The following is a 17,722-nucleotide window of genomic DNA, read 5'->3' as shown; positions in this document are numbered from 1 at the left end:
AGAGAGAGGAAAGGGAGGAGGAGAAAGAGAGTGAGTCCGGGAGAGAAAAGCAAGAGAGCAAGGATAGCATTTTTTATTGCAACTAAATTGAAATCTGATAAATCTTGGAGAAGCATGTATGTTTTATGTCCAAGATTTGTGTTTTTCTAGGTGAAATTACTGAAAGTTAGAAAAAGAAAAAAATGTTACGATCATTTAGTAATTTTATTGTCAAAATTAGATTTTCTCTGGGTTGATGTTTTATATGTTAAATTATATGACCCGTTGAGACTTTAAGCTGTCAGTAGTTTTGCTATTAATGTCTAGTTTTCAGTGCTTTTGTATTATGAAATGCAAGCATGACACATCTTAATTGGTGACTTGTTTTGTTCTTTCAAAGTCACTCTGAGAGAAGTGATACCAATGAGAAAAGATCAGCCGATTCAAATGCTAAACGGGAAAAGCCTGTAGTCCGCCCTGAAGAAATTCCTCCAGTGCCTGAGAACAGATTTTTACTGAGAAGAGATATGCCTGTTGTTACTGTGGAGCCCGAACCGTAAGTAGGATGACTAACCTTTGTGTTTTTATTTCTCTGATAGACAATTCCATCGGCTTATTGCGGTTTCACACTCATTCATTGAACGTGATCCATGTTCAGAACACTTTGAAAGATACTATGGGAGATACTAGATTAATAAACGACATGTACCTCACCTTTCAGAATTCACATTTGACTACAGTAGAAGGGGCAGGAGGTTGGGTAAATTGATGAAGAGATTTTATTGGAGGTCTGGAAAGATTTTACTTATCTAGCTACCTTGACCTTTCATTTAAAAGGATGAGGTTTTGGTTATCAGAATGGAGGGCTAGTTGAACTCTGGGTCCAACTGAGTAATGAAATATATTTTAATTTTAATACTGCAAAAGTAATAGCATGGTGATTAGAGATAAATTTAGTATCCAATGTTACTGTTATTAACTTGCTCATTGATAACTTCTCTGCATTATAAAAAGCTAATCTAAAAACTTTAGAATTGGTCTAAGAATACTAATGTATATTAGGCTTGAATTTACACATATTTAAAGAATTCATTGCATGAACAGGAATACACACAGCCCTGGGTTCAATCTCCAGCACCTCAAAAATAAATAAATAAATAAATACATGACTAGTGTAATTGGTAAGTTTCATATGAAAAGTTATTTTGAGAGCCAAGAATATATGCAAGTGACCCTGTTTGTAATTAGGTCTCCACATAAGGTTATTGTTTCTTTCATTTAAAAAATTGGGGGGCTGGGGATATTGCTCAGGCCCTGGGTTCAATCTCCAGCACTGCAAAAAAAAAAAATTGGGGCAGGAGGGGATGCTAGAGATTGAACTCGGGGACTCACACATGATATGCAAGCACTCTACCACTGAGCTATACTTCCCACACTCCACAATTGTTGTATCAACAAAATGCCAAAATATAATAATAATAAAAAACTTAACATTCCCCACCCCCGCCCAGTAGAGATTGAACCAAGGGCCTAGCACATATTAGGCAAGTATTCTGCCACTGAGCTATATCCCCAGCCCTTTTTAACTTTGTTTTGAGATAGGGTCTTGATAAGTTGCTCAGGCTGGCCTTAAACATGTGATCCTTCTGTCTCAGCCTTCTAAGTAGCTGAGATCACAAGAGTGTACCACCATGCCTGGCCCGAGTATCTTTTTTTCTTCTTTTTTTTTTTAAAGGCAGTCCTACTAATGAGAAGAATAGAATTCTTTTGCCAGGGGAGTAACTTCACTTAATTAAGGTCCAAAGTTAGTGTTCCCTATTAAAGTAGATCATACTATTAATCTGGTGATGCTGATTTGCAGTGAGATTGTATACATTTTTGAAAATATTTTTCATACAGATGGGTGATAGGCATAGCATTTGAAATACCATGATGTGTGTGTGTGTGTGTGTGTGTGTGTGTGTGTGTGTAAGCACTGTATCGCTGTGATACACTTTAGCCCTTTTTATTATTTTATTTTGAGACAGGGTCTTGTAAATTGCCCAGCTGGCCTCAAACTTGTGATCCTGCTGTGTCAGCCTCCCTAGTGGCTGGGCTTACTGGTGTGCACCACTGCACCTGGCTTGACATAACTCCTCGCCCTCCTCACAGCAGTGTAAAGCAGTGAGAGTACCATATACAAACAACCTGAGGAAATCGGTGAACACATGGAAGTGGCTGTGTTTCCATAAAGCTTTATTTGTGGATATTAAAATCAGAATATCAAATGATTTTCATGTCAGAAAATAGTAGAAAACTGTATAGGAGCATACATTCTTCATTTAAACAGTGGGGGTGGTGCTTAGCATTTGCTAATTTTTAATTTTTATAACTTCTTTTCTAGGAAGATTCCAGATGTTGCACCCATTGTAAGTGATCAGAAACCATCAGTATCAAAGTCTGGACGGAAGATTAAAGGAAGGGGTACAATTGTATGTGTGTTAATACGACTTTTCTTTTTTCAAATTACTTATCTAAACAGTAACTTTTTTTAACCTGCCAGTAAAATCCTAGCTCTGATTTTAGGTGTAATATAAAATCTGTTCAGGGAATTGGTTGTAGTTTCAATAGTTAGGAGAAAGTACTGCTATTATTGGGTTAAAATTTATGGCTATGTTTGGATGGATTTAATTAAGGAGGAAATTAACATGTGAAACAATCAGTGAGTATGTTGAGGACTCTTAGTATATTGAGTAATCTCAGGTAATGAATGTAATTGTTAGGACTTTGAAGAGGAAAATTTCATATGGGATTATGGGTAAACATCTGCCTTGCCATCTCAATGCCTTATGTCTGAAATAACTTCAGATCATTGTTTTGGTACTTAAATGATTATCTTTGAAGGAATCTGAAATTGGATCTTTTACACGTCAATGTCCTATAGCAGACTGTAATTGAGAGACATTTTTAAAACAGTTACTCCCTTTTTTGTGTTTAAAGCGCTATCACACACCTCCAAGATCAAGATCCTGTTCCGAGTCAGATAATGATGACAGCAGTGAAACTCCTCCTCATTGGAAAGAGGAAATGCAGAGATTAAGAGCATACAGACCACCTAGTGGAGAAAAATGGAGTAAAGGAGATAAGTAAGAGCTTTGAGTATAAGCACAATCCAGTGTCTACTTTATTTAAAGTGTGAAGGCAATATAGGCATAATCCTGGATTTTTCAGTAAAGACTTATAGTCAAAATTAGACTTTGACCAAAAGAAGAAACTTGGTGAAAGTAGTGCTGTTAACTAGGTTAGATGAATGGCTTTAGGGGCTTTTAAATTAAAATTCTGTCTTCTCTCTACTGAATGTTTAAAGAATCCTTACCCAATTTTAGAAGTAATCAGAACTGAAAATTTTATTAACTTTGGGTGTGATGCACATGCTTGTAATCCCAGCTGACAGAAGGCTGAGGCAGGCAAGTTCAAAGCTAGTCTCCACAACTTAGCAAGGCCCTCAGCAAAAAAAAAAAAAAAAAAAAAAAAAATTAGCATGTTCTTTCCTAGCCATGTGTTTTAGTCACTGACAAATTAATTGGTAGATAGATGGGAAAACTTATACCAGATGTGTGCATTAATTTCTGTCCCCAGGGACGGTTGCATCTTCAGGAGTACCTATCCTTAACCTCAGTGATAACACCACAGTGGAATATCTATGTTAGAAATGGGGCTGGTCCCGTAATAGCTAATGAAAAAATATACCAAGAGGACCTGTGCAGTTCTTTGTGGGAAAATTCTCATTTTTCTCTGCAGTCACTCTGATAGAGTGTCTTAATTAGGAGAAGTAGAAAAAGGCAAACACCTGCTATGTTGGAGCAACCCACTGGTGCTGAGGGCCCTCAGTTTTAAGTCCTGACATTACAACTAAGATTGTAAAGCCTCTGTCGGTTTTTATGTGATTTTTCCTTCGTTTTTGTCTTAGGTAGTTTAATTATAGTCTTAGGGGGTAGTCTTAATTACCTTTGTGAGATAGAGAAAAAACAAGTCATGCTAGCTGCTTAAGGAAAAAAAAATCCGGTAAGGGCTGGGTATGTGACTTGGTGGTGGAGCTCTTGCTTATCAAACTGTGAGGCCCAGGGGTCCATCCCCAGCACCATACACACAAAAAGTTAGTTATCTACCTGGTATCTTCAGAGACTCAACAAAATTGTTGGGAATTTAGTTTGCCTCTCCCTCAACAATTGTTCCTGGTGCCCATGCGATGGTGCACTCCTATAATCCTGCTGATTCAGGAGACAGAGGCAGGAAGATTACAAGTTCAAGTTCAATGCTAACCTCAGCAACTTAGCAAGACCCTGTCTCAAAATAAAAAGGGCTGAGGATATAACTCAATAGTTAAATACCCCTGGGTTCAATTCCTAATGCGAAAAATAAATAAAAATAAAATAAATTCCTTCTAGAGGAAGAGGGTTATGAGCAGATCATAACCAGGAGCTTGGCATATTACCTCTACTCTTATGGTTGATTGGTTTGATTTTCACAAACATTTCCTACCAAATAGGAAATTCCTTCCTTAACTTTAAAAAAAAAAAAAAAAAAAAAAAAATGTTGTAAGTGAACCTTTTAGTAGTTGTCATTATTTTTCTCTGAAAGTATAAAGTCAAGACAAGGCCTATAACTCTTTGATCCATGCTTTTACATGTGTTTAAAGTTTTGATGGAGTCAAGTACTTTGATGTCAACAGGAAATGTGTTTTAAAGCATAGAAACATGCCTATACATAATGACATGCATATTGTGCCTTGTCTTTAGGTTAAGTGATCCCTGTTCAAGTCGATGGGATGAAAGAAGCTTGTCTCAGAGATCTAGATCATGGTCTTATAATGGATATTATTCAGATATCAGTACAGCAAGACACTCTGATGGTCGCCATAAAAAACGCAGAAAGGAAAAAAAGGTCAAACATAAAAAGAAAGCAAAAAAGCAAAAACATTGCAGAAGACACAAACAGACTAAAAAGAGAAGAGTTATTGTACCCTCTGACATTGAATCCTCAAAATCTTCCACTCGACAAATAAAGTCCTCTTGTGATAGAGAAAGGAGATCTCGATCTTCCTCCTTTTCATCTCATCACTCATCTAAGAGGGATTGGTCTAAATCTGACAAGGATGACCAGAGCACTTCAACCCATTCCAGTAGAGACTCCTATAGATCCAAGTCTCGTTCACGGTCATATTCTAGAGGAAGCTCAAGATCAAGGACTGCATCAAAATCTTCATCACATTCTCAAAGTAGATCAAAGTCCAGGTCGAGTTCCAAGTCAGGACGCCAAAGGACAGCATCAAAATCACCCAGAAGGACAGCTTCTCAATTAAGTGAAAATAAACCAGTTAAAACAGAACCTTTAAGGGCAACAGTGCCACAAAATGAAAATGTAGTAGTACAGCCAGTAGTAGCAGAAAATATTCCTGTAATACCATTGAGTGACAGCCCCCCTCCTTCAAGGTGGAAACCTGGACAGAAACCCTGGAAACCCTCTTATGAGCGAATTCAGGAAATGAAAGCAAAAGCAACCCATTTGTTGCCCATTCAAAGCACTTACAGTTCGGCAAACATTAAAGAGACTGGTAGTTCATCATCCTACCGTAAAAGAGAAAAAAATTCAGAAAGTGATCGGAGCGCTTATTCAAAATACAGTGATAGAAGTTCTGAAAGTTCACCGAGGTCAGGTAGCAGATCGTCTAGGAGTAGATCTTATTCTAGATCATATACAAGGTCACGTAGTCTAGCTAGTTCGCGTTCAAGGTCTAGGTCCCCATCATCTCGGTCCCATTCACGAAGTAAGTACAGTGATCGTTCACCATTCAGTAGATCATCTTCATACACTTCTGTTAGTAGTAATGATGAAAGACGAGCCAAGAGGAAATTTAGATCCAGTGGGAAAAAAAACAATACTTCAAATAAAAGGCACAGCAGCAGCTCTGAAAAGACATTTCGCAGTAAATATGTCAAAGGTAGAGAGAAGTCTTCACGTCAGAGAAAGTATAGTGAAAGCAGGTCATCTTTAGATTATTCTTCAGACAGTGAACAGTCAAGCGTTCAGGTAACACAGTCAGCCCAAGAAAAAGAGAAGCAGGGCAAAATGGAAATAATGAATGACAAGCAGGAAAAAAGCAAAGATGAAGAGAAACCCAAGCCTCAACGGGAATGCCCTCGTACCAAAAAAAGAACTTTGAAAGAGAATCTTTCTGACCGCTTTAGAAATGGCAGTAAGTCCAAACGGAAGAATTATGCTGGGAGTAAATGGGACTCTGAGTCAAATTCAGAACGAGAGAGAACTAAAAACAGTAAAAATGATTCCCGGCAGTCTTCTGATAAGGAGGAAGGTGAGGCCACATCAGATTCTGAATCAGAGATTAGTGAAATTCACATCAGAGCAAAACCCAAGACAAAATCTTCAGCAAATACTTCACTGCCTGATGATAATAGTGCTTGGAAATCAAATAAACGACGGCCGTCAACTTCTGATTCTGAGGGGTCCTGTTCCAACTCAGAAAACAGTAAAGGAAAGCCACAGAAGCACAAACATGGGTCAAAGGAAAATCTTAGAAGAGAACACACCAGAAAAGCAAAAGAGAAACTGAAAGGGAAAAAAGAAAAAAAGCACAAGGCTCCAAAACGAAAACAGGCATTTCACTGGCAGCCTCCACTGGAATTTGGTGAAGAAGAGGAGGAGGAGATTAATGAAAAGCAAGTTATTCAGGAATCAAAAGAAAAAACCCAGATTCCTGAAAACAGTGAAACCATAAAAGATAATACTTCAAAAACTGAGAAATTCTGTGATGAGGTCAGCCTTTCAGGTAACCATAATACAATGACTGTGTCATCAGATCTTGATCAGCTTACTAAAGGTGATAGTAAGCCCAGCACTTGTCCCACTGCTTTAAATACTGAGGAAAATGCTGCTCGTTCTTCCCCAAACACCCAGCAGATTGAAGAAAGTGTTCCAAGTGGAACAGAGGATGTGCTTCAAACAGATGATAACATGGAGATCTGCACTCCTGATAGGAATTCACCAGCAAAGGTAGAGGGGGCTTCCCCTGTAGCAAATTCAAGGCTTGACACTCCAGAGATAAATGTGGTACTGAAGCAGAACATACATATAGAACATCCTGGAACAGAGGAAGCAAAACAAGAAGGCAGTGTGTCTGAGAGCAAAACCATCGGTGAAGTAGGGAAACAGGATAGCAGCTCTGCCAGCTTGGCCAGTGCTGTAGAAAGTACTGGGAAGAAGGAGGTGGCTGAGAAGAGCCAGATCCACCTCACAGATAATAAATGGAAGCCCCTGCAAGGTGTGGGGAACCTGGCAGCACCTACACCTACCACGTCTAGTGCTGTGGAAGTGAAGGCATTGACTGCTGTACCTGAAATGAAACCTCAGGGCTTGAGAATAGAAATTAAAAGCAAAAATAAAGTTCGGCCTGGGTCTCTGTTTGACGAAGTAAGAAAAACGGCTCGCCTAAACCGAAGGCCAAGAAATCAGGAGAGCTCAAGTGATGAACAGACGCCTAGTCGGGATGGTGATAGTCAGTCCAGGAGTCCAAGTAGATCTCGAAGTAAATCTGAAACCAAATCACGACACAGAACAAGGTCTGTCTCCTATAGTCACTCCAGAAGTCGATCAAGAAGTTCTACATCATCTTATCGGTAAGCAGTATTCGCTTTCCTTTTTTTTCTCCCGAGGAGAGTCTGTTGTTTAGCTGGGAAAAACATCAGAGTTAGGAGATGAGATCACTATTTCCAAATATCTGAAAAGGAATAAGAAGTCTTATTGTGTGAGACCTGGAGAGTCTGGGACTGGGGACATTTCAGAAGAAATTCGGGCTTAGTTTAAAACACCATTGTTATAGAAAGCTCTCTAAAGTGAAAATGAGTTGCCATGGTAGCAAGCAAATTCTCCATCTTGAAAGGTGAGAGAGGCTGCCTTCTTGCCCATCAGTGATGACTTTGAAGGGACTCCTGAATTTACAGAATCTATAAGATTTAGAGATTCTTAATCTAACTTCTATTTTACATGGAAGGTTAGTGCTGGAGAGTCCGTTATCTGACCAAGACATGAACATTATTTGTAGCAGCAGGGAGGGACATGTCAAAATCATCTTTAGATTTTCTTCATTTTCTAGGTTGCTTCTAACTTTTTGTCATCAGTATAGACAGGATAGTGCAGAGAAAGAGTTAAAAATGAAAAAAAAATTGGTGATAGTGAGAGGTGATAGGAAGTAATGAGTAGTTGTATTTCATTATTTTCTTTTCCGTAGAAATATTTCATTGATTTACCTATTATACTCATATCCCCTATTATATTGTGATTGCTGTCCATCATTTGTACTGATTGAATCTTTGACCATTTTTTCCTTTTCTTTCCTTATTCATCAGCCTTTTTTTTTTTAACTCACCCACCATTTGCCATGTATAGTAACTCTTAAAAAAGGAGCCACCACTTGCCATCTATAGTGACTCTCTCCATTTCACTCCTCCATTACTTGCTTACTGTCTTCTGTGCCTTCCCTCCATGCTGCTCACTGAACTCACTATTTCCCCACTTACTGGAAACCGTAGGCCAGCTCTCCTCATTCCTGTCAGACCATTTCGTCTTGTGTTACGGGCTCTCCCTCCTCCTGTCCTGACCCCCACCAGGCCCAGAGAGGTGGTGAATCCTGGTCTTTTCTCTCTGCATTCTTATCACTAGATGGTGGCTACCTGTGAGTTGCTTCAGCTTCCTGTCTGCTCATGATCAGCCTTGCCATTTTCACTGAGACAGCTATGATCTGTTAGTGATGCCAGCCACTGTTCTACACTTGCCTTCTTACCCTTCCTTGCCTTTAGAGTAGGTGGTATTTCATTTTATAAATGGAGACAGTAAGGCATAAAAATGCTAAGGTATTTGCTCTAGGGTGTGCAGTCAGTGTGTAGTAGACTGAGATGGCTAAGCCTGGGCACTGCCCTCCCTTCCTTTCTGGTTACCCACCTGGGCCTGACTCTCCCACTGTGCTGTGAACTGCTTGAATTTGAAGACTGTGTCTTAGTCATCTTTCAGTCACCTCAGAATTTGTCTCTGTAATTTTTGTTTGAATACATTGACTAGAATCTCATTAAAACATACTGTATTCATTCTCTTGCAGATAAACTGGAAACAGGTCATATATTCCAAAACATATGTGCATAATGAATAAAATCTGTGGGGATATTGCATAAATAGCCTATACACAGAATTATTGTACTACTCCCGAATGTCGGGTTTAAAGTAGAGGGAGAAAAAGAACCAAGTGAATTCAGAGGGAAAGAACTGTGGCACTTAAATATTTTATTTTATTAAATATTTAATATTAAAAATAAGACATGATTAAAGTATAAAAGTAATATAACGGACACCCTCATACCTTGTCATCTTGAAAAATAGGTCTCTCGTATGCCAGTGCCACCCTTTTTTTCCCTCTCTCCTAGAGTTAACCATGATTCTAAAACTTATTGTTTCTCTTTATAGTTTTATCACAAAGGTTTCTGTTCTCATACAATGTTATTTTTGTGTTTTAGAATTTTTTGTAAATAAAAGCCTTTTATGTATGCGGATGTTCTACACTTGCCTTTTTCACTCAGGTTGTGTTCCTGACTTGCATCTCTGTTGATACATGTAACTGTAATGGCGGTCTGGACTGTTACAACTGGGGCTCCTGTGAACACATCTGTACCAGCCTTTTGTGGTTCATTTCTGAATTGCCTCATTAGCAGTGTCACTGTCATGTCCACTGTTCAGAGTAGAGTATGTTGTTGTCACCCTGTCCTCCCCCACCTATAATTAATTTGAACATTATGAGTTAATATAATTGTGTGTTTTCTCACTTGTTTTAATTATAGATCAAGAAGCTATTCTAGAAGTCGGAGCAGAGGATGGTACAGCAGAGGCCGAAGCCGAAGCCGGAGCAGTTCCTACCGTAGTTACAAAAGTCACAGGTGAGCTTGTGGTCTCGCCCCACACTCTGGTCTCCATCATGTCTCTTCCATAGGCAAAGTGGTGTAGCCATTGAGAGGAACCTATCATTGCTGAAACCAGATTGGCCTATTGTCTAATCTAGCTCTTTATTTCAAAGAGTTTTGGAATTATTCTGGATATTCTTTGGATGGGATCTTATCAGAGTGAAGCATGAGAAACAAAGGCAGCCCTAACCACTACCTCTGCCTCCCCCAAGTGCATCTTCCTTAACTCCACTGAAATCACCTCCTGCCTCAGGTTAGAATTGTGATAGGATTTAGCGAGGGGACCAAGAGGAAGAAGTTTGTGCTAGCCTCATCTCTAATTCCCCAGCTTTCCCGGACTCTGAGGTATTTTCCACTGCTATAGCTTCATTTATGAGTATCCTATCTGTGTGGACCTTTCCCCTTCCCTGCTAGTTCAGAGTCCCTCCCCAGTGACTTCATGTATATCTCATAAAAGAACTGCATAAAACTTAAATCTTTCTTAAGGGAAAAAAAAAAATTCTAATGTACTTTGATATAAAAAGAAAGTAAATATAGTTACAAGATGTCACTGTATTTTCACTTTGATGGACAAAAAGTCTAGATTTTTGAAGCCTGTCCTGCCCTGATCCACAAGGTGATGGTCTTTCATATGATTCATACTAGGACATCCAGCAGGAGCAGATCCAGGAGCAGCTCGTATGATCCCCACAGTCGGTCCAGGTAGGGACAGGGATTGGGTACTCACCCACAGGGGCAGACTGAAGAGGCTTCCTTTTATAAACTCAGTTCAAAGTGTTGTGGACTTTTTTTGGTTTTGTTTTTGGTGCAGGGGATCGAACCCAATGCCTCACACACGCTTTACCACTGAACTATACCCCAGGCCTAGCATTTTCTTATTTTTTCATTGTTGTTGTTATACTGGGAACTAAACCCAGGCACTTAACCACTGAGTTAAGTCCCCAGCCCTTTTTATTTTTTATTTTGAGATAGGGTTTTGTTAAGGTGCTGAGGCTGGACTTCAACTTTGCGATCCTCTCACCTCAGCCTCCAAGTCACTGGGATTACAGGCATGTATCACCATGCCTAGTTCACATTGTATTTTTTATTGAAGAACTTAAATATATATGTGTATTCTGTGATCAAACCATTTGTAAATGAGGTCTTTTTGACAATTTTTATATGTTGGCTCATTATACTCCGGTGTCAAAATTAAAACTAATGTAAAATGGTAATAGCAGGTATTTGTTGAATATAATTGCCTTATAAGATCTATCAGATTCAGTTAAACTAACTCAGTGTTAATTTTGTGATATTTTTCAATGCAGAAAAGAAACATTTTTCTCTTTAATATGGTAAGTCTGATTTAGGGCAATTACTAAATGTTTCTAGTACTTGTTATGCAACTGTGTCTTCAACGCTGTCATTGAATGCCCATGTTCTAAGCTAAAACACTCTTAGGGGTCCTAAAAGGAAATGGAAATCTCTGAATATTTGAATGGAAAAATTTAGTGTGTGTCGTTGCTGTTGAAGCAGGTCCTACACTTATGATAGCTACTACAGCAGGAGTCGGAGTCGGAGTCGGAGCCAGAGGAGTGACAGTTACCACCGAGGCAGAAGTTACAACAGGAGGTCCAGGTGGGTCCCTCTGTTACAGCACATCAAATTACTGTGGGCAGTTGGTGTGCAAGGTGATGAAAGGGAAAGCATAGCCTTCTGAGAACAGAAATACTTCCTTTCTCAAATTTCCACAATCCACAGGCAGCTAGTAGAGGTGGCTTTGTTATTATGAGTTGTCAGATGATATCTATTGGTGGTTGTTCACGTTTGAATCGTCTTTAAGGATTCACATGTCATTGAACAAACACTTCTTTTAGAAGGAAGAAAGCCACCAAAACATGTTCTACTTCCTTAAGTTGGATTACTTGCTAGAAGTCACCAATTTGTCATTTTTTAAAGCAAAGAAATACAAGAAGTGTTATAATCAAGCCAAGCATAGTGACCAATGCCTGTAATCCCAGCAACTTGGGAGGCTGAGGCAGGAGGATTGCAAGTTCATGGCCAGCGTCCACAACTTAGCAAGGTCCTAAGTAACTTAGACCTTGTCTCAATCAGTCAATCAAACAAACAATAAAAAGGCTAGGGATGTAGCTCAGTGGTAAAGCACCTCTGTGTTCAATCTCTAGTACAAAGGAACAAAAAGAAAAAGAAATATCAATCATTTGCTTCAGTGGCAGAATGGAGATTTACAGTCAACTATTTAGTAAAATATATTTTTCATGTATGCATATACATACACACACACACACACACACACACACATACATACAATATATTTGTGTATTATGTTGTATATAATGTGTTTTTTCTACAGCAAAAGTCTTTATAGTGACTTTTGTAATGTTCCCTTGCAGTGATCCTTACACCAGTAGTATCAATGTGATCTGGCCACTCTTGCTTAAGATGATTCAGGGACTTCCTGCTGTCTTCAGTTAGGTCCAGGCTTCTTGTCATTGCATGCAAGGCTCCTCCACTTCCTAACGCCATCTCTGACTCTTGACTCTGACTTCTCTATCTCCTTTGATGTACTGGAAACTTTCCTTCTGCCTACAGACACAAGGGCCCTCTCCACCATCTCCCGTTTTGCCTCTTAAAATTACTAATTCCCACCTACCCTTCAGGTCTCCACTGCAACTCACTACCCCTGGGAGTCATGAAATATAGCCCCGTCAATGTGCCTCTGAAGCAGACTCTGCTCCCCTGGGGTTCTCTCATTGCCTCTAACTTAATTGCTTTGCACACTATTCTGTATTATCCTTGCCCCACTGTAGTCTACCTGCCCCACCTCCTCTTTGGTGCCTACCATGACTGACTCATTTTTTTTAACTAACTGAAAGGTGACTGTGACCAGATTTTCTTGAGTCAATATCTCAGTGGCCTCATTCATGTACACATCCATTTCCACACCTCATTGGGCCCAGATTTTGGTGTCCGTGCCTCCAGTAAAGCTATTTATTCACCTTCCCTCTACTTACTTCCTTAGATTAGAATCAAATATTGATCATTTTGGGTAACACAGAAAATTATTCTGCTTCTTTGCATGAGTAGATTTCAAGTAAATTTCACAAGATGTGAGAGGGTTTTTTGTATTGTTTTGTTTTTTGGTACTGGGATTGAACCAAGGTGTGCTTTACCATTGAACCACATCCTTAGGCCTCTTTAGTTGTTCATGCTAAGTTGTGAGGCTGACATTGAACTTGCAGTCCACCTGCCTCAGCCTCCCATGTTGCTGGGATTACAGGCATGCGCCGTTGTGCCTGTCTCTTTATTTTATCTTACTCTTGATGTTGCTACCATTTATTATTTTAAACATCCTGAAAAGTCCATTGTATGCCATAGTCAGAACTGTACTTGTCTATCCCCTGTACTTGCTATAGTAATAGTGTTTTGAAGTCACGCACATCAGAAAGGAAGCTCCAAGAGGCATTGAAAAGAGTGGATAGTTAAAGGGTTTTTGTATATTTTGTTTTGTTACACAGGAGTTGTAGATCTTATGGCTCCGACAGTGAAAGTGACCGAAGTTACTCTCATCACCGCAGCCCCAGTGAAAGCAGCAGATATAGTTGAAAACGTCCTTTTTTGATACAGATTATATCTTATATGTAAATACCTGATAACTTAAAAGTTTAAGAAACTTAATGGCAGTCTGTTGTTCTATTTCAGTATTAGAGATGAATTTCAAAGACACTTAATTGTTATTCATTTACATGTGTAGAATAATTTAAAATACAGATGTCTCCTAGAAATATTTTTATGCCACATTTTACAGTAGCTGACTTTGGAATTTTCATTTTCTTGAATCAAGAAATTGTGAAATTGATGTAAGTATAATTTGCAATATTATTTTAGGTAGACTACTTCTTTTCATCTCGTGTATTCCTAAGAATACAGATTCTTTTTGCCCATTTTTCAGGTTTTAGCATACATGCTGCCAAGCATAGAACTGTGAAGGAGAACTGTTAAGGCAGCCAAATGTTTATATACCAGTTGTACAGTCTTGTAAAAACAAACCACCCAGAATCCATACCAGTGGTAACCAGGAGCATAAGGCAGTGTGGCTCTGGGGTTCTTAATTCATACTTTGTTTCTGCTGGCTCAATCAGGAAGGCAGTCATCATACTGCCCACAGTCTGTATTACTTCAGGCTGGTGGACAGGGTTAGGAAGAGAAAATCAGCCTTAACTATAAATACCTGCACTGTCTCTAAGGAATTAGTATTTTATGTGCTTTTTAATAAAGACTATCAGAAGTTTCAATTATAACAATTCTATTCCAGTTCATGCTTTGGTGCTTGGTACCTTGTGGTGCCTCTCTAAGCATTATTCTTGTATATTCCACATTACAATACCATGAGAGAGAATAAGGAATTTCTTTTTAAATCACTGGCACTGAAAACGGTTTATTCTGAGCTGTCTTCACTTTCAATATTGGGGTTGCTTCTCTGAAATATAACGTGGGTTAGGGCTCCCCTGGAGCAGGCAGGATTGGCAGTTGGGGGGCGGCCACTTAGGTCTATACGTGTGTGTGCTTGTGGAAGAGTGGATTGGAAAGTGAATTTCGAGAATAACACTGGAATCTTAGCTGCCACCATCCTGGAGACATTCTATAGACTTTGAAGTCTTTCAGCTAAAGAAGGTACCATAGCAGCAGCAGCAGCAGAACAGCCCTAACAGCGTGTTTTTCTCATTTTGGTTGCAACCCCAGTAGTTCAGTAAAGCCTTGCCTGACCTGAGTGAACCAGAAAAGAGGGCTGTAGAGTACGGTATAAATTACATATTTCCAAGGCTTTGGGTGTTCCTTCAAAAATAATTGGAGCTATGAAAACTAGTGTTGATTTTTTTTTTTTTTTTTTTTAATCCGAAGTTTGAGTTCTCCCCCCAAGTGTACTTAATCACCTTAGTGCCAATTGAATCCAGTTATGCAGAACAAATTCATTTTGGGTGTCAGTGTAGAAGTCTGTGCCATTCTGCCCCAGGCCTTGCCTGGTGTATTTGGGAAGTGGAAAAGAGTCCTCAGCTGGAGGGATACAACCACTCTGGATGGATGGAAAGGCTCATATTGGATGTGTTATAACTCTCATCTAGGACCTGGGGAGTATAGCTTAGGGGTGCATCATGTGCCTGAGTCCCAGGATTCAGTTCCCAGCACCAAAATATATATATATCGCTGTCAACTTTGGGAGGTAGATAAACCAGGTTAGGTGGTCCATTGTTTATCAAGTCAGAAGATAAAAGTACTTTAGGAACCAGAACTAAATAAAAAATCAGAACTTGATCATACGTACAAAACGTGATCCAAATTAAGGGTTTTCAGATGTTACCTGCAAAGGAGAATATTGTTTTAATACACTAGTTGTGGGAAAAAATGTGTTCAGAACCCAAACAGAAATTGCCAAATCCAATTAGGTTTATAAAAGTTACTCTTGGGCAGTGTATGAGTTGTTATTACTGTATGACAAATTCTTCCAAATTTAGCAGTTTAAAACAACACCCATTTTTTGGTTCATAATTCTGGAGCTTGTGGGTTCGGCGTGGTATGGCTGGATTTTTAAGTCTCACGGGTTGACGTCAGGGGTTGGCAGGGCAACATTCCTTGATGAAGGCTCTGAGGAAGACTCTGCTTCAGGCTAGTTCAGGTTGTTGGCAGAATACGTTCCTTGCTGGTTCTCAGCCAGGGGCCTCTTGGCTCCTTTAAGGCTGCCCACATTCCTGCTGGTGTGGGCCCCTCCAGTCGTCCTCCTCCTCATGCTACAAATCTACCTTTCTCTTGTTTTAAGGTCCAGGTGATGAGATCAAGCCACAAGTCAGTTGTGCCATAGAAATGATATAATCACAGAAGTGATATCATATTCACAGGTTCTGGCGGTTGCTAGTGCATAGAAGGCAGAGAGGCAGTGGCTTTGCCTGCCTTAGTTGTGGGTGGGATTTTATCCTAAAAGGGAAGAAGCCTCGTGTGTTTTCTCCAGACAAGGATGGCCCTCTGCTGCAGCATTCAACTTGTGTGTTTACTGAAGTGAGCTACAGAAATAGCTTTTCTTCCTAAAGGGGATTGTTCTGTATTTTGAAGTTATTTTTTAATAAAACTGAATTATGTTGTATAATGTGCTTCTTAATAGAAAATGCATTATTGGACTGGTTTTGTAATGTCCTGTTTACTGCAAATGAAATAGCTGGTATTGTTCAAAAAAATATAGAAAATACTTTTGTACATACTAGCAATGTCTAATTTGTATACACTTCAGTTTCCCTAAAACTTGAAAGGGGGGCCTTGTAGAAATTAAAATATATACTTAGTCTAAATCTATGTCTGCGCATGTTTCATCTTTCTTTACTCACCCAGATTTCAACTAGTCTTTCTGAAATGGGAAAAACAAACCATTGAGTGTCTTGGCTGACCTAGCCAGTAGAGAGACCGCTTGTTTGCAGCTCACCATCTTCTAGCTGTGTGTTAGGTGGGGCAAGAGATGGAACCAGGGAGAACGTTCAGCAGAGCTGTTGCCCTGCAGAGATAGGCATCAATGGTGCTTGCTCTCCCTCCCCCTGGAAATTCCAGATTTCCTCCAGGCTTTGTCATCCAGCTGAAGTGACCTGCATACAGATGTCTGCTGAAGGAAGATGCCTAACCCATCAGTGAGTTGCTGCCTAGGGACAGTTTGTGTATCTGCAAACTCTCCATTCCCCCCCGCCCCCCAGTAGCAGTTTACCAGGCAGTGCATGGCACATTATCACTCACCTCCAGAGACAGCATTCATGGTGATATTTTTAACACAGAGAGAATTTCCCAGGCAAGTACAATTAACTTTCTCCTCAGAGCTCAAAGGAATGTATGTTTTCTTAGTGAATACAACATAATTTTTCACTTGGAGATACTGAGTTTTCTCAATTAACAGTGGACTCCCAAGTTGGACAACCAAAAATTGCCAAATCTGGATCCTTTGCTTTAAATTTTAAAGAAAATGCTAGAGAGTGTGTACTGTGGGGAAATCCCCTCAGGAAGTTCCTCATGGTCTTATTTTGCAGTGAGTTCTAGGATATTTACATACATTCTGAGATAGTGATAAGCTTGATCAGTTGGACAGTATTGAGAAATGTGTCCAGGGCTTTAGTCTCAACTTCTGAATTAGCTAGGCATGAATTGGAGTAAAGAATTCAAGGAAAATGCCCCTCTTGGGCATTACTGAAAGAAAGGCAGCTCTGCACCCATTGCCAGGAGGAATGTAAGGCACGAGTGAGCTGGCAAGAGGGCCAGGAGGGGAACTTGGCTAGGCAGGAAAAGTTCTTTGACACTGTGAAGGCTGCAGGCCCTTAGGAGTTGAGGTGTTGGGAGGGAGGTGGATACCTTGAAGACACCTGATCCCCTCGGTACTTTGGTCAGTGCCTGATGGGTATGGGGACTGGGGTTTTCAGGGTCTATTTTCTTTCAGCGTTCTGACGGCGCAGTGCCACCCTGCTGCAGCCTCCTCTCCCTGTGGGTCAGAGGCTCCCTGTGGGCTCTCATTTCTCGCTATGGGCAGCAGCAGTCGGTTCCACCTGCTAAAAGCCAGTGTATTGCCAGGTGCAGCGGCATACACCTAAAATCCTAGTGGCTTGGGAGGCCAAGGCAGGAGGATCGCAAATTCAAAGCCAGCCTCAGCAAAAGCAAAGTGCTAAGCAACTCAGACTCTGTCTCTAAATAAAATACAGAATAGGGGTGGGGATGTGGCT

At 40.0% G+C, this 17,722-nt stretch overlaps 1 protein-coding gene across 3 annotated transcripts in view; it reads left to right on the top strand.

Moving 5' to 3' along the window:
- Nucleotides 1-14,275, top strand: part of NKTR (natural killer cell triggering receptor) — a 46,412-nt gene extending 32,137 nt beyond the window's left edge. For 2 of the 3 annotated variants that reach the window (XM_079114112.1, XM_079114114.1), the window contains 8 exons: nucleotides 380-535; nucleotides 2,363-2,450; nucleotides 2,959-3,104; nucleotides 4,758-7,652; nucleotides 9,861-9,956; nucleotides 10,626-10,682; nucleotides 11,493-11,597; nucleotides 13,499-14,275. In XM_079114112.1, the coding sequence (XP_078970238.1) occupies nucleotides 380-535; nucleotides 2,363-2,450; nucleotides 2,959-3,104; nucleotides 4,758-7,652; nucleotides 9,861-9,956; nucleotides 10,626-10,682; nucleotides 11,493-11,597; nucleotides 13,499-13,586 (3,631 nt within the window). In that variant the 3' untranslated portion in view covers nucleotides 13,587-14,275. The remainder of the gene's footprint in view (nucleotides 1-379; nucleotides 536-2,362; nucleotides 2,451-2,958; nucleotides 3,105-4,757; nucleotides 7,653-9,860; nucleotides 9,957-10,625; nucleotides 10,683-11,492; nucleotides 11,598-13,498) is intronic. The other variant, XM_079114113.1, reaches the window with a different exon arrangement.
- Nucleotides 14,276-17,722: the final 3,447 nt, after the last annotated feature.

This window comes from Sciurus vulgaris, assembly GCF_902686455.1.
Source record: "Sciurus vulgaris genome assembly, chromosome: 16".
Taxonomy (NCBI): Eukaryota; Metazoa; Chordata; class Mammalia; order Rodentia; family Sciuridae; genus Sciurus; species Sciurus vulgaris.
The sequence above is the reverse complement of the archived record's forward strand: the minus strand, read 5'-3'. Positions and strand labels throughout refer to the sequence as shown.